The sequence below is a fragment of the Ursus americanus genome, chromosome 30 (assembly GCF_024610735.1).
Source record: "Ursus americanus isolate L20-20 chromosome 30, mUrsAme1.1.p, whole genome shotgun sequence".
Taxonomy (NCBI): Eukaryota; Metazoa; Chordata; class Mammalia; order Carnivora; family Ursidae; genus Ursus; species Ursus americanus.
In genome coordinates this window covers 19,101,309-19,121,686 of record NC_142156.1, presented here as the reverse complement: position 1 = coordinate 19,121,686, position 20,378 = coordinate 19,101,309, and the positions used below count along the sequence as shown (strand labels likewise).

Below are 20,378 nucleotides of genomic sequence, written 5' to 3'. Positions count from 1 at the left end.
GGAGAGGACAGCGACAGGGCCCAGGGCAGGGGGTCAGCAGAATCTGTGACGGGACCAGGGATAGTCAGTCCTGCCTCCAAACCGGGAATGTCCCCTCCCCCTAACTCCACATGCTCCTTCCTCACAAGTGCATGCTCTCCATGGAGGCTGCCGGCCTCATCCCCAGGCCTTCTAGCTGCTTGCATGCTCTCCTGGAGTCCTGCACATTCCCTGCTCCCTTCGGTCACCCAGCCGGGGAGGAGGCGGCTCGCTTTGGCTGCAGCCCTTGTTTCCTGGTCGGAGGAGGGTCTGGTCTCCGAGCTGAGCCCAGCCTGCCGGGCCTGGCAGCCCTCTGAGGGGCAGTCCGGTCAAGGCCCTCCTCCTGGCAGTTGCAGCAAAGTGGTGGGGCCAAAAGCGGATTGACTACGCCCTGTACTGCCCCGACGCCCTGACAGCCTTCCCCACGGTGGCCCTGCCCCACCTCTTCCACGCCAGCTACTGGGAGTCAACGGATGTGGTCTCCTTCCTGCTGAGACAGGTACCCTCGGGCCCACCGCCAGGAACCCCTGGGCCTCACACGAGGACCGAGTCACACCACCACTGATATGGCCCCATTCCATAGATGAGGAGGGCAGTGGGGGCTCCTCTGAGCCCACAGAGCAAGCAGGATGGAGGAACCCTCGCAGATGTTGGGATGGGGTGAATGTATGTGCACATTCATGAGACGTGACTTTGGGGGACCAGAGGGTGGACTGTAGTGGGTTGAAGAGTGTCCCCCGACCCCTCGCAGGCTCCCGTTTCTGGCTTCTAGGGCCACTGGCCTCCCCCTCCTAGAACAGGCAGCCACAGGCTTGAGATTGCCCCATGGCCTGCTTCTCCTCCTCCCAGGTCATGAGGCATGACAATTCAAGCATCTTGGAGCTGGACGGCAAGGAGGTTTCGGTGTTCACCCCCTCAAAGCCAAGAGAGAAGTGGCAGCGCAAGAGGACCCATGTGAAGCTGCGGGTGAGGGGGCCCCACATCTGTTGTCCTGCTGAATCCTCACAAGACACCCTGTTATAGACGAGGAGACCGAGTCACAGAGACACGTGCTATCTTTCTTAATCCTCAGTCTGTGAGGTTGGAGCTACTCCCCATTTATAGATGGGGAGGTGCACCAAGGCCATGTAGGTCAAGGGGCTGAGCTGGACTTGAACTTGGGCCATCTGGCTTTAAGCCCCGTGCTCACGCACCAGGCCCAGGAGATCCTAGCCATCCTTCCGTCCCCTAGCCTGACCCAGCCTCACTCCTCCTGTTCCCAGAACGTGACCGCCAACCACCGGATCAATGACGCAGTCGCCAACGAGGATGGCCCGCAGGTTCTGACGGGCCGGTTCATGTACGGGCCCCTGGACATGGTCACTCTGACCGGGGAGAAGGTGAGGACCTGGAGAGGTTGCAGGAGCCCCTGCCTGGCCTCCCGCTGGCTGGGGAGTGGAGGCTGGGGAGGCCAGGCACCCAGCCCCTCCTGACCGGCTCGCCTGGCTCCCAGGTGGACGTGCACATCATGACGCAGCCACCCTCAGGCGAATGGCTGTACCTGGACACGCTGGTGACCAGCAGCAGCGGGCGGGTCTCCTACACCATCCCCGAGACCCACCGCCTGGGTGTGGGCGTCTACCCCATCAAGATGGTGGTCAGGTGAGAGCCTCTGGGGAGCGAGCAGGCCGGGCCGGCCACCTCCGGGGCAGGAAGAAGGTCTGGCGGGTTCTGACGTGCTCCCTCTCCCAGGGGAGACCACACGTTTGCGGACAGCTACATCACCGTGCTGCCCAAGGGCACGGAGTTCGTAGTCTTCAGTATCGATGGCTCCTTTGCTGCCAGCGTGTCCATCATGGGCAGCGACCCCAAAGTGCGGGCCGGGGCCGTGGACGTGGTGCGGTGAGTGACCCCGAAGGGCACGGTGGGCAGGCTCAGGGGCAGGAAGCTCCTGGAGGCCAAGCTGGGGAGGGCTTTGGGACACTTGGCAGGGGCTCACCGAGTCAGCACTGCCACTAACTAGCAGCATGACATCTTGATGTGGACGCCTCAGTTCCTCACGTGAGCAGTGGGGCTCGCAGCAAAACCAGTTACACCTGCCGCGGAAGGCACCCTTGGGGACCGGGCGGGCTGGCTGACTGTCCTCACAGTTGCTGCTATTTCTTCTGAGCCCGATCACAGACACACTCTCCACCGGCCCAAGGAGAAAGTGGCTGGGCAAGGAGACAGGGTGGTCCAGGAGGGAGGCTGGGGCAACTGTGGGACACCCAGGCCTCCCCTCCCCACGCCCAGGCACTGGCAGGACCTGGGCTACCTCATCATCTATGTGACGGGCCGGCCTGACATGCAGAAGCAGCGGGTGGTGGCGTGGCTGGCCCAGCACAACTTCCCCCACGGCGTGGTGTCCTTCTGCGATGGCCTGGTGCACGACCCGCTGCGGCACAAGGCCAACTTCCTGAAGCTGCTCATCTCCGAGGTGGGTCCCAGGTGCGAGGGACCAGGGGAGGGGCGGGGGCGGGAGGACCGTGCCCGTGCCCACGCCAGTCTCACCCACAGCTGCACCTGCGCGTGCACGCGGCCTACGGCTCCACCAAGGACGTGGCGGTCTACAGCTCCATCAGCCTGTCCCCCATGCAGATCTACATCGTGGGCCGGCCCACCAAGAAGCTGCAGCAGCAGTGCCAGGTGAGCAGGCGAGTCGCAGCGGGGCGGGCGGGCGGGCCCGAGAGCCGGCCCATGACAGCCCTCCCCTCCCTGCCCTCCCCTGCAGTTCATCACGGACGGCTACGCGGCTCACCTGGCCCAGCTCAAGTACAACCACCGGGCGCGGCCGGCCCGCAACGCGGCCACCCGCATGGCGCTGCGAAAAGGCAGCTTCGGCCTGCCGGGCCAGGGCGACTTCCTGCGCTCCCGGAACCACCTGCTCCGCACCATCTCCGCCCAGCCCAGCGGGCCCGGCCACCGGCATGATCGGACACAGAGCCAGGTGGATGGCGAACAGCGGGGACAACGCAGCATGAGCGTAGCAGCAGGCTGCTGGGGCCGCACCATGGCCGGCCGGCCTGAGCCAGGGGCAGCCACGGGCCCCAAGTAGGACACCGTGAGTGGGGCGCCGTGGACTCCATGGTGCTAGGCCAGGGCGGCCAGCCCCGCCAGGAGGCCTGGCCTGGGCACACGATGTCGGCTGGAGACAAGCTTGTCCCAGGGCCTGGCGGAGGACATAGGCCGTGCCACACAGCCCTCCCAGCCCTGCCTCGTGTCCTAGGGTCTGAGGGGTTCCAGCTTGCAGGAAGACCTGTCCCAGGATGACAGAGGGACCAGAACTCCCCACGTGGACTGGCCCAGAAGGCACTCCTAGACATTTGCCCTGCATTGACCTCCCAACATCCCGATGCCAGGCCTGGGCCTGGGCCCAGCCCGCCACCTCCCATCCACTAGCTCACCCTGACCCCCAGGTCCCCTTCCACTTGGTAGCAGCTCCAACGGGGGACAGCCTGCTTCTTGTTAACTCGAGTTACTCAACTGTTCAACCTCACTGGTTTTGCACTGATTTTTGAGAGCGGAGATCCATTACCATCTCCTGTGGCTACAGACATGCATGAAAAGCCAACATTCGCTGATCTGGGACCTATTGCCACACAGAAGGCTCCAGGGCGGCAAACCCTCGTGCAAGGAGAGAAAGGCCATATCTTAATTTCTGCAGCTCCGCCTGGCCCGCCAGCGCTGTGACAGCCCCGGACCCCTGCCTACCTGTCCACTTGCCCCACCTGGAACCCAGTTCGGCGGCGAGGCTGGTGAGGCCCAGAGCCGGCTCCCGAGGAGCCACGCCTCGGGCTCCTGGGCCTGCCCGGGCCCACCCTCTTCTTCCACTCCTCGCCTGCCATCAGTCAAGGCCACGTGCCTCGGCTCTCCTGCGTTTCTACACCTTTCTACTTCTCCAATCTGATTTCTATGAGGTTTTTTTAAATGAGCAATCCTTGGCTGCTTCCTTTTCTTAACTCTTTCAGTACCAAGCGCAGCCCCTCCACATGAAAACACCCAGCACTGTGACGGAGTCCAGCCTGGTTCTGGGTCCCGGGGCCCTGCCCCCCTGCCCACGCAGAGGGGCATGGGGTCCCTGCCTCACCTGACCCCCATTAATTCCACTGAATTTCTACTCTGGGGTGAGTGGGGCACACACTTAGGTTTTTTTAATGCCAATTCCGTTTTGATGCCGAATCTAAGAAGCCACAACTTGCTTCGTTAGCTTAAGGGCAGGCAGCCACGACGCCATTCCCCACCTGGTAAGGACCACGCTGTCCTGCACGCTGGGTCCGACATCAGCCCTCCCTCCCCAGAACCAACCACGATCTCAGCTGTGGCGCTCGGCTCCGGGTGGCCCTTCTGCTGCTCCTCCACCTTCTCCGAAAGGCGGGGGAGCTGCCTGGCCAGGTTCCGACTCTGAGAAGCTGCTGCCAACCTGGATACGGGCCTCAGGGCCTCATGGGCTGGGATGGGGAGGCACACAGATTGATGTTAACATTCTCCCGTGTGTAGATATGTACAGCCAAAGGTTCGTGTAAATGTTCCGCAAAGTGGGTCTATACAGAGTGAAAGCTATTTATTTTGTGCAGAGAAAAATTTCTGGAGGGATAGGACCTTCAGGGTTTGTTCATATTTAAGATGTAGCTTTTTGTTTTTGTTTCAGGCGTTATGTATAAAGCAACGATTATTTTATGGACCAAGTTTTAATATAAGTGTTGCAATGGAAGTGCAATACCTGATCCCCCTCCGCTCCCCAGCGGGAAACCGCTCGGCCCGGCGAGGGGCCCCTGTGGCCAGTGCCTCCTCCTCTGTCGGTCCCACGTCACCCCATCTCGCCTACCGCCTCGGCGACCAGCCATCCGGAGAAGCACCTGAAGAGTCTCGGGCCCGCCTGCAATAAAGGCTGGGAGGCCTCCTGGCCCGGGGAGGCCGTGTGGGCAGTGGGCTCGGCCTCTCCCAGCGGGCGGCTCCCCCAAGCTCCGCACTCCCCGCCCACCTGCCCAGCTGCCAGCCATGCCAAGGACCACAGCAATAGTCCCCTGGGCCTCTCCCAGCGGCCCTTAGCCATAGATGGTGAGATGGGCAGCCCACCCTCCCCGTTGACGTCTCTCTTCTATATCCAGGTCTGCTTCCTGCTCTCCCTTAAGATTCCTTTTGGCACATTCTCTTCTTAAGGAAGCACCAGTTTTTCAGAAACTAAGAGAGGGAGGGCAGAGTCCTTTAAAAATACCAAAAATGTTTACAGCGTTGGGTGCTGAGCTGCAGGGCTCAGGCCTGACCAGTCGTAACCAAAGGGTGAGGCAGGCCTTGCTGACTGCCACCCCCACCCCAGGCCTGTTAGAGTAGAAGCCTTAGTCCCACTCCCAACCCCAACCCCAAGACTGAGCCTCAGCCTACCACCCCATATCCAACCACCTGCCTTCTCTTTGATTTCTAAAGAGGGATTCAGCAGAGACCCCACCCCCAACTTTCCCAGCTCGGTCTGAGCTGCCCACCCACCTGCCCCGTCGCAGTCTTCACGTCTCGTCGCAGTCTTCACGTCTCGGCCCCCTCCTGTCTCTCTGTCTGGGCCATGTGTGAGCAGTGTCCTGACTCACCCCATCCGCCCTTGCTACCCCTGCACCTTCGGGCCTGAGTGTGCTCTGTATACAGTGTCATTGTCTGTTACACCAATTAAAGAAGCAGGAAGGCTTCCTTCTGGGTCTCTTTACTGCACCAGCAACCACAGAACACCAGCTGGGGATGGGGGCCTAGGACGGGCACAGCCTGTCCTGCAGCTAAAGCTGTGGCGGTGAGAGGCTGTCTTTCCCAATAAACAATGCCCACTACACTCGCCATAATACAGATATACAAGCCTTACCCTGCCCTGGGCCTCCTTCCAGCCCCTTCCCAGACACGAACTCCGTTCATCCTCACAGCAACCCAGTGAGGTGGATGTTGAAAGCCTCTCTGCTTTACCGAGAGCACAGCTAGTAATCTGAAGCAGGCCTCCCACCCCGGCCACCTGCCCCAGCACCAGCACTCTGAACAGCTGTCATCTGCAGGATAAAGGGCACAGACAGCAGTCTCCCTCCAAGTGTGAGGGGATCAGGCTTAAGAGCCCAGTCTGGGTTTGGGATGCAGCTGCGGGTGAGGGTCAGGGTCTGGTCTGGGCGGGCTGATCTGGGGATGAGCAAGGCAAAGGTGGCCAGTGTGGCCTGTGCTCACAACCACCAGGGTACACCCCGCCTTTCCCCCAAAACTCCTGGAGCCCTTGTTTTACCTCTGGAAGCTGGGCAGCAACCCTCTCTCCCTTCAGCACAAAAAAACAACATAACAAAGTTTCCAACCAGGGAACATTTAATATTAGGGAAGTTATGCTCTTTCAGGAGATGGGGGAGCCGATGAGGCCAGTGACCCTGTCCTCCACCCCCTGCATCTGAGAGGAGGCTGGGCCAAAGGCCAGTCCACAGGAGGAAAGGCAAACACCCACTGGGCTTCCTGCTGCCCACCCCGAAGCCAGCCTCCAGGCCATGCCACCAACACTTAGCCAGCAGCGCCCTCAGGGTAGCAGCCCGGCTCGCATCTGGAAGGCCAGGCCATCCCCTCGGGTGGCTTGCTAGAGAAGAAAGTGCACAGAAGGGGACACATCAGAAACAGAACTGGGCGTGGACCCCGGGGAAAGGGGTGACACCAACCTTGTTGATCTCTCTGTGCCGTTCCTTCGTCACGATTTCCTCTAAGACCTCGCCATCTCCCTTAATGAGCCTGGGGTAGGAGGGGAGAGGAGGCTGAACCTCTAATGCCCAAGCAAAGAGATGCCAGGCCTCAGGTCCCCACTCCCTTGAGCAGGCAGAACCTAGGCGCCCCCACTCCTCCCTCTCTCCCACCCTTGGGACAGTGATAAAGGCAGCTGGGTAGGCTCTGCCTCCAGACCGGCCAATTGTCTCTTTGAAGACACTGCTCAAGGCCCTTCCACCCCTGTGACTGCTTGCTCTGGGCAATAAAGAAGAGCCTAACAGGTCCCGTAAATGAGTCACGACTTTTCTCTGGTCTCAGGCATCAGCCCTCCTCCTGAGCGTATAGAGCATGTGGGGCTGAGCTTTGCCAAGACCCCCCACCTGGTGCGTCCTGTCTCTGGGTCCACCACCTTGCGGATGATGCTCTGCCGAGCATCCCACTCCTCCTTGGTCATGGGCTTCATGGCCTGGATGCGGGACTTCTGTTCATCCGTCAGGACTGCAAGGGGAGATGGCAGGGAGTTGGCGTTTGGGTCTCGAGGAGGGGACCCTTCCCCTCCTGCCTGCTGGGCGGCAGAGTACCTGGGCCATCCTCTTCCTCCTCAGCCGATCTGTGCCACTGGTCCAGCGAGGGTCCCGGCAGAGCCTCACCCTGCTGCAGCTTTGCCTTCTCCTTAGTTTTCTTCTTCAGTTTCTTCTTCCTTTTCTTCTTCTTCTTCTTCCTCTTCTTGTCCTTGTGCTTCCCCCGCTTCTTCCGGCCACCACTGGAGGAAGAGGAGGAGGACGAAGAGGAAGAAGAGCTAGAAGAACTGGAAGAAGAGGAGGAGGAGCTGGATCGTGGTCTCCTCCGGGCCTTGTGCTTGCTTCTCTCTGTGATGCAGGGAGAAGGTGAGGCTGGAAGGCCAGGAGGGGAAGAAGTATACCTTTATCCCCTTGCTCTGGCCTGTGGCAGGCTTAGAGAGACTATGGAGGGGGAGGGGTGAGACCCTCCAGGCAGAGCCTTCCAGACCGGGGATCAGCAGTCTGTAAAGGCACTTTCCGGGCCTCACCCAGTCACTATCTGACCAGGAGCAGGGCAGCCAGCCCCCAGATCTCAGCTCCAGCTGCACAGAAAGCATCGTTACGTGCTCCCTTCAATTCATACACAATGCGCTGGCCCAGCCTCTGGAATCTGAGTGTCTTTCAATCCAGACATCCAGGTCCTGCGCTCTGCACTCTTCTATTGCTCACTGTGATTTCCCCCACAGCCACCCCGGGAAGCCCGCCCAGCTGCCTGCAGCTTCCTCGGTAAAGTTCCCACACCCCTTTTCCATTCCCTCCGATCCTCACCCTCCGCCCCGGAGGAGGTGTTGCCGGCCTTGTGGTCTTGGGATCTAGAAGCCGAGCAGCTCCTCGGAGCGTCCTTACTGCTCTTCTTCCTTCTCTTTTCCGACCCTCGGCCCCGGGACCGGCTTCGGCTCTTGGAGCGCTTGCGAGAGCTGACGTGAGCCATAGCGCCACAGGCTGGAGACGGGGAGACACGCTCAAACTGGGGCTCACAGAGCCGACCCCAGACTGGGCTCCGAGGGCGGCTCTTCTCGGGGCCTGGCTCTCGGGGTCCCAGTGCCCATCACCACCTGGGGCAGGGATGAGGGAGTCTGCGGCCACCGCACGATCCTCCCCGACCCCGGGGACCCCAGACCCTGCGCCGACTCCCGGAGCCTCGGCCCCTTTAAGGGCCCGCCCCCGCCCAGCCGCTCCACGCCTGCGCACGGCCGCTCCACGCCTGGGCGCTCCGGCGCCTTGGGCGGTGCCGCGGTCCTCAGTTACCAGGTGGGTCCCGAATCCCTGCCCGCGCGCTCCTACCCTCCACCCCCGTGCCCTCCGCGGCCTCGCCGCCCTAGGGAAGGTCCCCGCAGCTGCTCCGTCCCCTCCTCAACCGCCCATCTGTCGGGACCGTCGGACCGCACCACGCCTTCGCGTGAGGAAGCGGCAGCGAGGGGACTTCCGGCCGGGGCAGTGCTCCGGTAGGTTGTCCGGCTGGGAAGCGAGGCGCTGCTGCCTTTAGTCCTGAAGCCCCGGGTTCCGTTTCCAGGGCAGCCCAAGAAACGGAGACTGGCTCGGCGATCTCCCAAAGAGGGAAGCTGGGGGGTGCGAGGCAATTCATGCTCCCCGGCCTCTGCCGCGGCCCTGCCTTCGTCTCCGACCGCCATTCCTCCCTGAGTTGCCTGCCGACCCCAGCAGCCTGTGAGACCCCTGGTCATCGCCGCGTCCCCACCTAGTGATAGGGCCAGGGCGGGACCCCTGTGAGGGAGTGCCCCGCAGGCCTGTGCCCGGAGTGGGCAGCCGAGGATCTGCTGCTGATCTCTCCAGTGTGGAACCGGGCCTGGTGTTCCAGATTCCCCCCCCCCCCGCCCCCAGGGAAGCCAGAACTCAAGATTTCAATACGGAAACCCCTGGTTTGCAAATGTACAACCCAAACCCGACACAGCTGCACTCCTCACCCAATTTGGGGCTGCCCACTTGCCAGTTTTTCAGTAATAATGACAGCAAACACAGAGGGCTGCTGTAAAGCACTTTACGAACGTTAACTAATTTGATTCTCAAAACAGCTTTAGGAGATAGGTTCTTTCCAGGGGAGGAAACCAAGGCATAAAGAGGTCACGTGGCTGCCCCACAGTCCCACCACTGGAAGCGGCAGAATCAGAATTTGAACCCAGAGTCTGGCTCCAGAGTCCCTGCTTTTAACCCCACTAGAAGTTGCTGTTGGTGGCTCACCTGAATCCCCTTTATAGACAGACGGGCTCCACCCCAGCTGTGGTGTCCGCTGCTAATTCACACCGGTACTCTTCTCTGGAAGGTTCCCTTGGCCACTGGGAGCCACCCTGCCCTGGAGCTGGATGTCTGGGCAGTTACTGCCACCTCCCCACCCAACCCAGCCACACCCTGTAGCCAATTGACGTAGGGGGCAGAGGGCTAGATTCACGCTCCAGACGGCTCCTCGGGATTGGGTTGAGGCTGGAGGCTCTTTGAAACCACACCTTGGCCCAGCTCCTTCCCGCCCTGTGCTTCCCTCACACCCTTCCCCTGAAGGTATTGCCCCAGAATCCCCGTCTCAGGCTCTGGCTCTAACAAACCTGACCCAAGCCAGCCTGTCTGCTGAAAGAATGACGCAGAAGCTTGTGTGTCCTTCTGAACCAAGAAGTGCCTGCGGGCTGCAGGGAGTTTATTCCTGTCCCACCCACCCCAGGGAGGCAGAGCCCTCGCCTGCCATGCTACACCCCCCCCCCCGACGGGCCCAGCCTGGCTCAAGTCAGTGCGCACACATCCACCGTGGTGGGCTCCTCGCGGGTGAAGCCGTCGCCGAAGCCCTCGTCGTCCACCAGGTCGGGTTTGCGGCAGCACATGGGGCACAGGCGGTTGCGCACAGCGGAGGCCCGGAGCCAGACGACCAGGTTCCAGCGCTCACCCGTGTCCAGGGGCCGGGCCCCGTGCAGCTGGCCGCCCCGGTGCAGGATGCCCTGGCCCACCACGTGCTGCACCTCCAGGGGCCTGGCCAGGGCTGAAGGTGCCTGCAGAAAGGGAGGCTCAGGCCTGGGCACCCCTGGCTGCCCCAGGCCCTGCAACGTGGGTCACACACACTCACCTGGAAGAGGCCCCCAAAGTACAGGGCGCCCCCCGTGAAGGCCTTGCCAAGGGCCACGTTGAGGGTAAGCTCAGCGTTATCATAGTGGCAGCCTAGCTCACGGTCCTGGTCCGGCGCGTATTTGACCACGAAGGCACGGTGGCTGTCGAGCCAGCCCCCACCACAGTCTGGGTACAGCAGGGCCATCAGTGGCTGCAGGAAGCGCTCCCGCAGGGGTGTCACCAGCGGCTCATCCAGGCCTAGCTCGTGCAGCAGCACCTGGGAGGGGGACCCCGGGGGTCAGCAGGGAAACTAACAGGGCCTCACCCTGGGTACCTGAGGGAGTCTCTTACCAAGTGTTATTTGCAGATACCAGCTTCATAATAATCCTACCATGACCTCATTTTACAGACGGGAAGACTAAGACCCCAACAGGACCCAGCAGTTCTCCAGCACCACAGTACGTACCCCCAGACCCCGATGGCCCTGCCTCACCCACCCCATAATTGTTCATGGTGTTGGGTCTTCCCTTGGGCATGTCTGACTGCTCGAAGTGCTCCAGCTCCTCCAGCAAGGCCTGGCAGAACGGCACTGTGAACACCGGCAGCCGGTAGATACGCTTTTCCCCTGCAAAGGGAGGGACAGTGTTGGCTGGGAGCTCCAGTGGGGGTCTGCCTCCTTGTGAGTGTGAGCCTGGGCATGCCTTGTCACTTCCCTCGGCCTCAGTTCCCTCACCTGTACAATAGGGATAGCACGGGTACTCACCTCAGGGCTGCTGTGACCACTAAGGACATACTGTGTGGGCAGCAGGGAAGCCTTTCCTGGGCCCCCTCATTTGTCCCTGGAGCCTCTCATCCTGCTTCTACAGGTGCCCACAGGTCTAGACTCGGATGTGAGTTCTGATGAGGCCCAGAGATGGGAAGGCACCCAACAGGCCAGTGAGGGAACCATGCGGGGATCACAGAGCCAGCCTCGGGCTTTTCTGCATGGCCCCCCATGAGCCACCAACATTTGCACCCCAACTGAAGTGCCTCTTGGAGCCTCTGTTCCCCACACGGGAAGGCTGGGGGGGGCTGCTCCTTCTTGCCGGGCCCTGTTAGGGAGAAGCCAGGCCAGAACGGACACACAGACACTTCTTGGCAGATGCACCAACACCCTGGGGTGCAGGGTTCGTGCAGCCCCCACATGTTCAGCCAACTCACAGCCCAGCCCCACCCAGACAACCTTCACACAGTCTCCACTGCTGGGGAGTGGGTGGCAATAAAGAAGGGTCTCTCCAGGCTAGGAGGGACGGTTTCATCCACATTCCACCCTGTGCCTCACAAGAGAGCACCGGCTCCATAAAGGGGGCAACACCATACACCTGTCTCCCCTTGGTACCCCTAGACCTAGGAGTACAGTAACCGTGAGATAAGGAGACCTTTCCTGAGCACTGTGTACCCAGGCCGCTCGGCACATTACCTCACTTCATCACACTTTAGGAGATGGGTATTACTAGTGCTCCCATTTCACAGATGATGACACTGAGGCAAGGGGCTTAAGGAATTTGGAAGGGCTGGTACTTCTTGTGGGTTTAGCCACTGGGAGATCCCAGCAGGAGATCCAAAGGCAGGAGCGATGGGGCACTTCTGAGCTTGGTGTGGCTTTGTGGCTCAGCCCCTCTCCCACAACTCCAGGTCGTGGCAGGTTCAAGAAACTACACTCTTGCCCACTTCTTCAGGTCAAGGGATAGGAACTCTCTGCTCCCCACCCTGCTGTTAGCCCTGGGCTGGGGGGTTTGGGGTGGGTCCTTCACCATCACGCCCACCTGTCTTAGTTGTCCCTTTGTTAAGTTCTTCAGTCTCCCCCATTTGAGTGTGCCAGCTGGCTCACACCTGACACAGGGGTTGAGTGAGTGTGTGCTGGGCAAGTGAATAAGTGAATACAGATGCCCTGCTCCTGGCAGATCAGTCCCACCAGCCCTTCTGGCTCCTGCTGGTTTGGATTTTGGAGGCAGACATGGTGGAGGGACCCCAGTCTTCCACCCTCTAGTTCTAGTCCTACTAGGTGATGGGGCCAAGACCTCACCAGACACCGTCTCCAGCCGCTGGAGAAGGCCTTCAAGGTCTGCACCCGGCGATGTGCTGTACTGAGCTGCGGCCAGAAACTCGGGGGCCAGAGCCTCATCCTGGGGGGCAGAACACACCAGCTGTGGGGCAGAGAGCCCCCAGGCCTGAATGCCTCCACCTCCTTCCAGTAACCTGCCCCTGCCGGGTACCTGCAGCGTGTTGTAGACGTCAGGCCGCGCTGGGTGGTAGGAGCTCGAAATGAGGGCTTTCCTGGCAGCCGACTCCTGCCCCAGCCGCCGCCGTCGCTCCACCTCCTGCTCGAGCTGGGTGGCACAGGGCCTGGTTACCGAGCTGGGTGGCACAGGGCCTGGTTACCAAGACGGGGCTTCCCACAGCCCCCAGATCATGGCACAGAGGAGGAAACAGGCTCAGGAAGGCCAGAGCAGGGCCTGGGTTGAAAGCCAAGTCTCCCTACACATCTGATTCTATCAGGATAAACTGCAGGTGCCAAGCTATTAGCTGAAGGCCTCTCCTTCTGGAAGGGGCCCGTCCCACTCTGGGTTGCACCATTCACAGCCTGGCTGGGATGGGAACCCCTCGACATGCTCAACCAGCCGGGCCACTGAGGAACGAAAATGTAATCCCAGCCAAGTCTTGTTTTCCAGAAGCTGCAGAGGGCTCACCTAGGAAGCTTCCCCTTCCTCACCCCCAGGTGAGGAGGGAGATAGAAGATGCCAGCAGCCCTGGCACCAGCCAGAGGGGGGTGGGTGAAGAAATAAAGAGGCCAGAGCCTGTCCGCCCTGGGTGGGATCTCAACTCCACCTGCTGTGAAACCTTGGGAAGTGTCTCAAGAGGGAGTGAGGCAGACAACTTGGTGTTTTCCACTTTCTCTTTTTTGGTGCCAGGCCCCAGGTGCTACAGTTGGCCGGGGGGGGGGGGGAGCACAGGAAGAGGGAAAGGGGAGGCCTAAGGCTGGGCGGACTCCTCAAACTGCTGGCACCAATCTAAAGACGAAGGGCTAGGCTGGGTGTGGAGGGGGCAGTGGAGGGTGGGGAGTGTTACCTCTCCTAACAGCTGCTGGAAGTCCTTGGGGCTGACACACCCTCGGCTGCGCAGGATCTGAGAGCAGAAAGTCCAGTGAGCAAGTCACTTAACATCTCTGGGCCTCAGTTTCCCCTCGTTGAGATGGAGACAGAGCCCCGACCTGACAGGGTCATTGTGAGGATGAAATTCGATAAGCACGCTAACCAGCTGCTGTTAGTAACCGCGCTGCGAGCGTCCCCGAACCAGGCAGCACTTTACATTTACGTTTATTCATTCATCCCTTACGACGCTCTCACTAAGGAGATGCTACTATCCCCATTTAAGGTGACAAAACCGAGGCACCCAGAAATCATGTCCTTCTTGCTGTCAGATCGGAGCACCGAGGCCAAGCGAACGGCCTGCCCGCCCATTTCTCCGCAGAGCCAGGGAGGCCACTCACCGGCCCATAGTCCCGGCGCAGCTGCTGCTCGCCCCGGAAGCGCAAGTGGATGCCGTAGCGCGCCACGTACAAGTTCTCCGAGCAGAAGCAGGCGCAGCGGCAGAAGCGCCGCGGGGCCCCAGCAGTCGCCATGGTGAAGAGGCCCGCGCCGCCTCGCAGGCTTCCGTAGGAGCACTTCCGGCGCGCCCCCAGGGGCCGGTATGGAACCAGCGGCAAGGGTCCGTTCTAAGTTCCCAAGTGCAGAAGAAAACGCAGACTCCGGTCCAGAAAACGGTCTGCAGTGGACAAAGATGCTCCCGGGCTGGGGTGGGGCGGACGGCCTAGGCTGAGAGCGCGTGGTCTTTTCGTTCCGCCTCACAGCCTCCCCATCCACGAGACGGGGACTAATCGCCCCACTTTACAGATAGGCAGACTGAGTCACAGCTTGACAAGTTGGGACTTATAACCCCTAAGGCCTTTTGCTTAAACACCGCCTCCCTTTTCTGCTCGGAGCTTTTGAAGAGGCAGCCAACGCCAGGAGGACAGAGGAGCTCTGGGGTCCGATCTCCCAACTATCAACTGGCCAGTTCTGTGTGTCTGAGCATGGGTTTAGCATTCTTCCCGGGTCCCCGTCCGGCAGTCCTCGAGCCTCCGCCGCGGTCTGGGGATTCGCCGCTGAGTGCCCCGGGCAGTGTCCACGCGGGAACGCTCGGTCCGGCTGACTTCCGGTGGCTGGGCTGAAGGATTCGGGTGTGGGCGGAGGACGGGGTGTGATCTATTGGCGGCCACACCCCGCACGGCGCGGTCCAAGTTCTGCACATCCGCAGTGTGAGATGAGTATGTTTCTTTTAGAGCGTGCACCCCCTACCGCAGGGAGACCCGTCGTAGCTCCTACGTCCCTTGCCTCGGAGACCCGCACCTTGGTCCGCCATGCACCCCGCAGGCCCAGGTCTGCAAAGCCCCGGGAGGACCTTGGACGGCAACTCTGTTGCTAAGATGGGAGAACTGAGGCTCGGAGCAGGGGATGAAGTCGCATTCCTTGCCCTAGAGTTCCGTCCCTGGCTCAGCGTGGTGCGAAGATGGGGGTGGGGAGGAAGACTGGGGCCTCAAGACTCCAGCTCTTAGCCCGGATACACCCCGTTCCTCCATACAGCAAACCTTTGAGCGAGGTACTATTACGTCACCCACGTTACAGATGGGGAAACGGAGGCTCAGAGAGGGACAGCGACCTGCCCCCGAGTTCACCACAACAGGGGTTTTCTGAGTGGTTGGATTATGAGGGATTTCGGATTTTCTGTGTTTGTTCGCCTTTATATTCTCAATGCTTTCCCCCCGCCCCGGGTGGATGCACAGGTTTACATTCACACGCGCAGTGAGACACATACACATTCAAACACACCCTTACGTGCTCACGCACATTCACACACCATCACAAGTGTGCTGATACCATTGACTCACACCCACTCATACACAACACTTGACATACAGACGCAGCCGCACGCTCATTCACACACCCAACACACTCATGCACACCCTCGTGCACCTATCACCCACACTCACACATCCAAAACAGTCCCTGGTTCCTCCCAGCTCTGTGGCAATTGGGCCCCGAGGCCTGCCTCTTGCTCCTACCAAAGCCCCAGGGCCCCAGAGGCAGATGGGAGAGCCTCACATCCTGTGCCATCATGAGAGGCCGTCCTCTTCAGCTGTCTCCACCAGCGTGTCTGGGGGTCCGGGGCTCCTGCCAGCACCTTGAGGGGCTGGGAGAAGACTTCTGCTCTCAGGGCAAAACCTACACCAATAGCCTGATTGTTTTTCACAGTGGCTGGCCAGCGGGACCAAGACCATCCTGAGTGTGGGAGGTTTGCATTGAGTCTGTGGAAGTGTGTTTTGAGTGACAGATAAGCTCCCTGCCCTTCTGAAGCTCAGCCAAGGTGGAGAGACAAGAGTGAGGAAGGAAACAAATACATGATCAAGTTATTTTCATTCATTCGTAAGTGCTGGGAAGACAAGTTAGGTGATGGGATGGTGAGTGCCTGGAGGTGGCCGCTTTAGACTGGATGGCCAGAGAAAGCCTCCCAAAGAGTGACATTTCAGTCGAGCTCCAACCGCTGCAGCAAGATCTGGCCGGAAAGGGTTCTAGGCAGGGGAATTAAAAGTGCAAAGCCCCTGCAGCAGAATGAGCTTGCAGTGCTTGAAGAACAGCAAGGCATACAAGAGGGCAAGTCCCAGGGTGGTATTCAGGCCCAATCACTGGGCTTAGGAGACCACTGTTAACATTTCGGATTTTACTCTACATGTGAAGGGAAGCTGCCTAATCCTTACAACAAACCACATGAGGTAGGAATTATCCCCATTTTACAGAGGTGGAAAATGAAGGTCAGAGGGATTGAATGGCCCACCCAAGGTCACATAGCTTACAAGTAGTAGAATCTGGAATGGAACTGGAGTCTGTTCCATCCGTTGGTTCCCCTTCCCCTCTTCAGGCAATAAATCTAGGTTACTGGGCCACAGGGATCCTGGGACCCAGCCCAAGCCTCCTGAAGGTACCAGGCGTCCCCAAGGGGGAGAATAACCCTCAGGGGCCTCTTCCCCCTCAAGGACCCAGCTCCCCAGCCCAGAGCTGTGTGGTGTGAGAAGGTGTTTAAACTTTCATGGGTGTCTTGATTGCTCAGCGATAGTGAAGGGCCCTGCTCTGCCAGGAAAGGATCCATTTCCCCAGTTCTGTGTGCCTTACCTCCTAACTGTCTTCCTCCCCGAGAAGCCTGGGGCAGGCCTGGCACGTGCATCCTCCCCCCGGTGCACACGGTTAGATTTCTCCCTTTGCGGCAGTTTGCAAGGTGAGCACGTTCTGCTTATCAGTTTAGACCGGCTGTCCCGGTGGTCCCCCTTCTCCTTGGAAGCAGTGTCTCCACCCCTACCCCACCACAGCCTGGGCTCGATCACCAAACGGAACAGCAGCAAGAATATTAATAGTAAGTACTGGATCGATGTGCCCTCACCAGCACTAGGTGTGGTTTTGGTGTGTGTGTGTGTGTGTGTGTGGTTTTTTTTTTTTTTTAAGTTTTTTTTTTTTTTTTTAATCTCTACACCCAGTGTGGGGCTCACACTCACAACCTCGAGACCCAAGAGTCGCATGCTCCACCAACCGAGCCAGCCAGGCAGCTCCCCTGCGTGCAGTATTAGTAAACCTACTTTACAGATGAGGCTCGGTGAAGTACAGGGGCTTGTCTCGGGTCATAAACCTAGTAAGTGGCAGGACCAGAATTACAGCACCCATCTTTCTGTCTGATTGCAGTGTATTTGTGTGGGGTAGTGTGTATGTCTGTACATGTACCTTTATAAAAGCATGTTGCACATTTGTATATTTCTATATATGTATCTGTACACATTCTTTTGAATCTCTATAGAGCACACTGTAAAAAAGGGCACATCTCAGGTGCACAGTCGGTGAATCTTTACAAACTAGACACACCCATGTAACCAGCATCCAGATCCCCAAACAGAACATTCCAGCCCCCACCGTTTCCCTGCTCCGCTGGCCACTACCCACCTCCCAAGGCTGATGACCTACCCTGACTTCTAAGAGCCAAGATTAGTCTTGCCTGTTGTTGATTTTGATACAAATAAAATCATATACTACGTACTGTTTTGTATACTGCTGCTTTCAGCATTCTGTTGGTGAGATTCACGGCTGTTGTCGTGGGTAGTGGCAGCTCATGCTTTTTCGTGGCTGCCTGGTACTCCACTGGGTGGCCACTCCCTCCACTGAGCCACTGTGCAGCTGAAGGACACTTGTATTGTTTCCAGTTTGGAGATGTCATGAATGAAGTTGCTAGGAACACCGTGATTTATCTGTTGCAGTAAAATATACATAAAACTTACCACCTTAACCATTTTTAAAATAGACTTTACTTTTTTTTAAGATTTTATTTATTTGATAGGGAGATGGAATGAGCACAGGCACGGGGAGCAGCAGGCAGAGGGAGAAGCAGGGTTCCCCACTGAGCAAGGAGTCCAATGTGGGGCTCAATCCCAGGACCCTGGGATCATGACCTGAACTGATGGCAGACGCTTAACTGACTCAGCCACCCAGGCACCCTGAGACTTTACTGTTTAGAATAGTTTTAAGTTCACAGCAAAATTGAGTGGAAAGTACAGAGATTGACCATATGCCCCATTCCCCTCCCCCCACTATCAACATCCCTCACCAAAGTGGTACATTTGTTACCATCCAATCCTTCACATGGACACAACATTATTACCCAAAGTCCATGGTTTACACTAGGGTTCACTCTTGGAGTTGTACATTCTGTGGTTTTTGACAATGTAGAATGACACATACCTACCGTCATGCTCTCAAACAGAATAGTTTCACTGCCCTCAAAATTCTCTGCGCCCTGCCTATTCATCCCTCCCCCCCAACCCCTGGTAACCACTGATCTTTTTACTGCTTTCATGGTTTTGTCTTTTCCAGATGTCATATAATTGGTATCATCATATAGCCTTTTTGGACTGGCTTCTTTACTCAGTAACAGGCGTTTATGTTTCTTCCATGTCTTTTAGTGGCTTGATAACTGAATAATACTATGTTGTCTGGATGGACCACAGTTGATCCATCCATCCCCCTACTGAAGGACATCTTGCTTGCTTCCAAGTTTTGGCAATTATAAATAAAGCTGCTATAAACATCCACTTGCAGGCTTTTATGTGGACATCAATTACTCACTTGGGTAAATACCTAGGGGTGTGATTGCTGAATCATGTAAGAATATGTTTAGTTTCATAAGAAACCACCAAACCCTTCAAAAGTAACTGTACTACTTGCATCTCTACCAGCAGTGAATGAGAGTTCCCGTTGCTCCACATCTTCACCAGCATTTGGTGTTGTCGGTGTTTTGGATTTTAGCAATTCTATTAGGTAGGTAATGGTATCACGTTGTTGTTTTTTTTTTTAAGATTTTATTTATTTATTTGACAGAGATAGAGACAGCCAGCGAGAGAGGGAACACAAGCAGGGGGAGTGGGAGAGGAAGAAGCAGGCTCTCAGCAGAGGAGCCTGATGTGGGGCTCGATGCCACAACGCCGGGATCACGCCCTGAGCCAAAGGCAGACGCTTTAACCGCTGTGCCACCCAGGCGCCCCGGTATCACGTTGTTTTAATTTGCAATTTCCTAATGACATGACGTTGAGCGTCATTTCATATGTTTATTCGTCATCTGTATACCTTATCTGGTGAGGTGTCTGTTCAGGTCTTTGGCCTCTTTTTAAAATTGGGTGGTTTAGGTTTTTTTATTGTCGCGTTTTAAGTGTTTTTTATATATTTTGGATAACAGACCTTCATCAGATAAATTTTTTGCAAATATTTTCTCGCAGTCTGTGGTTTGTCTTCTCATTCTCTTGACTGTATCTTTGCAGAGCAGAAGTTTTTAATTGTCATGAAGTTTAGCTCATCAATTCTTTCGTGAATCGTGCCTTTGATGTTGCACTCCAAAAATCATCTTCAGAGCCAAGAAAAATCCAGATTTTTTCCTATCTCTAAGAGTTTTATAGTTTTGCATTTAACATTAAGTCTGTGGTCCATTTTGAGTTAATTTTTGTTAAAGGTGTAAGGTCCAAGTCTAAGCTTTTTTTTTTTTTCCATGTAGATGTCCAGTTGTTCCAACACCATTTGTTGAAAAGATCGTTCTGTTGTACTGCCTTTGCTCCTTTGTCAAAGATCAGTTGGCTATATTTATAGGGGCCTATTTCTGGACACTCTGTACTGTTCCATTGATCCATGCGCCTATTCTTTCATGAAAACCACACTGTCTTGATTACTGTAGCTTTATAGTAAGTCTTGAAGTCGGGCAGTGTCAGTCCTCCGACATTGTTTCTCTCCTTCTATCCTGCGTCGGCTGTTTCCACACAGCAAAAATGACAGAGCCTGGATCTGGACCCAGCTCTGAGTCACTCTGACTTTTGGATAGCCCATCCACGATACTTTCCTCACATACAATCATATTTTTGCTTTTGTTTTTGCACAAACATTAACATACTCCAACTTTATTCTGTCCCTTGTTTTTACTCAATCCATTTAGGAGGTCATTCCATACCTTTATATAACTTCTGTATACAGACACGTGCATACATACATTGTTTTTTTCCCCTGCCACAGGGTGTTCTGTTGAGCCCCGCTCTGTAATGATTTGGCCAGTTCCCCATGGAAGGGTATTTTGGACATTTTCAGACTTTTGCTACTACAGTAGCAGACTGGGATCTTTGCTCCCCTCTACCAGTCTTATCTATAGAAAAAATTCCTACTGGCAAAAAAATAAAATTATATATAATATATATATATATATATATATGCTTTTAAAAATCTGAACTTTGCCACATTCTCCTTGAAGGAGGCTGTCCCATGTGAGTGGCAGAGGCTGTTTTAAATTCAGAGTGCTTTAAGCCTTTGACTGAAGGATGGAGAAGAGGTGAGGGGATGTGTTACCCCACTTGCCACCCCCTCTGGGCCTTGACCTATACTTTCC

The 20,378-nt window shown here is 57.0% G+C and overlaps 3 protein-coding genes and 1 long non-coding RNA gene across 21 annotated transcripts in view; 2 read left to right on the top strand and 2 right to left on the bottom strand.

Moving 5' to 3' along the window:
* PITPNM2 (phosphatidylinositol transfer protein membrane associated 2) overlaps positions 1-5,715 on the top strand; it is a 134,060-nt gene extending 128,345 nt beyond the window's left edge. For 11 of the 13 annotated variants that reach the window (XM_045778129.2, XM_045778140.2, XM_045778150.2 and 8 more), the window contains 8 exons: positions 369-517; positions 868-984; positions 1,281-1,397; positions 1,511-1,659; positions 1,750-1,899; positions 2,290-2,473; positions 2,554-2,682; positions 2,768-5,715. In XM_045778129.2, the coding sequence (XP_045634085.2) occupies positions 369-517; positions 868-984; positions 1,281-1,397; positions 1,511-1,659; positions 1,750-1,899; positions 2,290-2,473; positions 2,554-2,682; positions 2,768-3,091 (1,319 nt within the window). In that variant the 3' untranslated portion in view covers positions 3,092-5,715. The remainder of the gene's footprint in view (positions 1-368; positions 518-867; positions 985-1,280; positions 1,398-1,510; positions 1,660-1,749; positions 1,900-2,289; positions 2,474-2,553; positions 2,683-2,767) is intronic. The other 2 variants (XR_006776268.2, XR_006776267.2) reach the window with 2 other exon arrangements.
* A 627-nt stretch (positions 5,716-6,342) lies between these two features.
* Positions 6,343-8,232, bottom strand: ARL6IP4 (ARF like GTPase 6 interacting protein 4). 2 transcript variants are annotated; one of them, XM_045778214.1, is made up of 5 exons: positions 8,070-8,232; positions 7,323-7,634; positions 7,122-7,239; positions 6,699-6,768; positions 6,343-6,619 (listed from the first exon to the last, which is right to left on the bottom strand). In XM_045778214.1, exons 1-5 carry the CDS (start codon positions 8,230-8,232, stop codon positions 6,563-6,565), a joined length of 720 nt encoding a protein of 239 aa, XP_045634170.1. In that variant the 3' UTR covers positions 6,343-6,562. The 2 variants fall into 2 exon arrangements, with proteins under 2 accessions (XP_045634170.1, XP_045634181.1); XM_045778225.1 differs by having other exon boundaries at positions 7,323-7,610.
* Positions 8,233-8,242: 10 nt separating this feature from the next.
* On the top strand, positions 8,243-18,547 carry LOC123779745 (uncharacterized). Of its 2 annotated transcripts, none has more exons than XR_006776278.2 (3): positions 8,243-8,552; positions 10,756-10,804; positions 13,761-18,547. It is a non-coding gene; the product is annotated as an uncharacterized LOC123779745 (long non-coding RNA). The 2 variants fall into 2 exon arrangements; XR_015722338.1 differs by lacking the exon at positions 8,243-8,552 and adding an exon at positions 8,623-8,746.
* Positions 9,893-14,008, bottom strand: OGFOD2 (2-oxoglutarate and iron dependent oxygenase domain containing 2). 4 transcript variants are annotated; one of them, XM_045778182.2, is made up of 7 exons: positions 13,876-14,008; positions 13,455-13,511; positions 12,602-12,715; positions 12,412-12,511; positions 10,844-10,971; positions 10,366-10,623; positions 9,894-10,291 (listed from the first exon to the last, which is right to left on the bottom strand). In XM_045778182.2, the coding sequence occupies exons 1-7, from the start codon at positions 14,005-14,007 to the stop codon at positions 10,028-10,030; spliced, it is 1,053 nt and encodes a 350-aa protein (XP_045634138.1). In that variant the 5' UTR covers position 14,008; the 3' UTR covers positions 9,894-10,027. The 4 variants fall into 4 exon arrangements, with proteins under 4 accessions (XP_045634149.1, XP_045634158.1, XP_087713547.1 ...); XM_045778193.2 differs by lacking the exons at positions 12,412-12,511; positions 12,602-12,715 and having other exon boundaries at positions 9,893-10,291; positions 13,455-13,596; positions 13,876-13,987; XM_045778202.2 differs by lacking the exons at positions 12,412-12,511; positions 12,602-12,715 and having other exon boundaries at positions 9,893-10,291; positions 13,876-13,945.
* Positions 18,548-20,378: the final 1,831 nt, after the last annotated feature.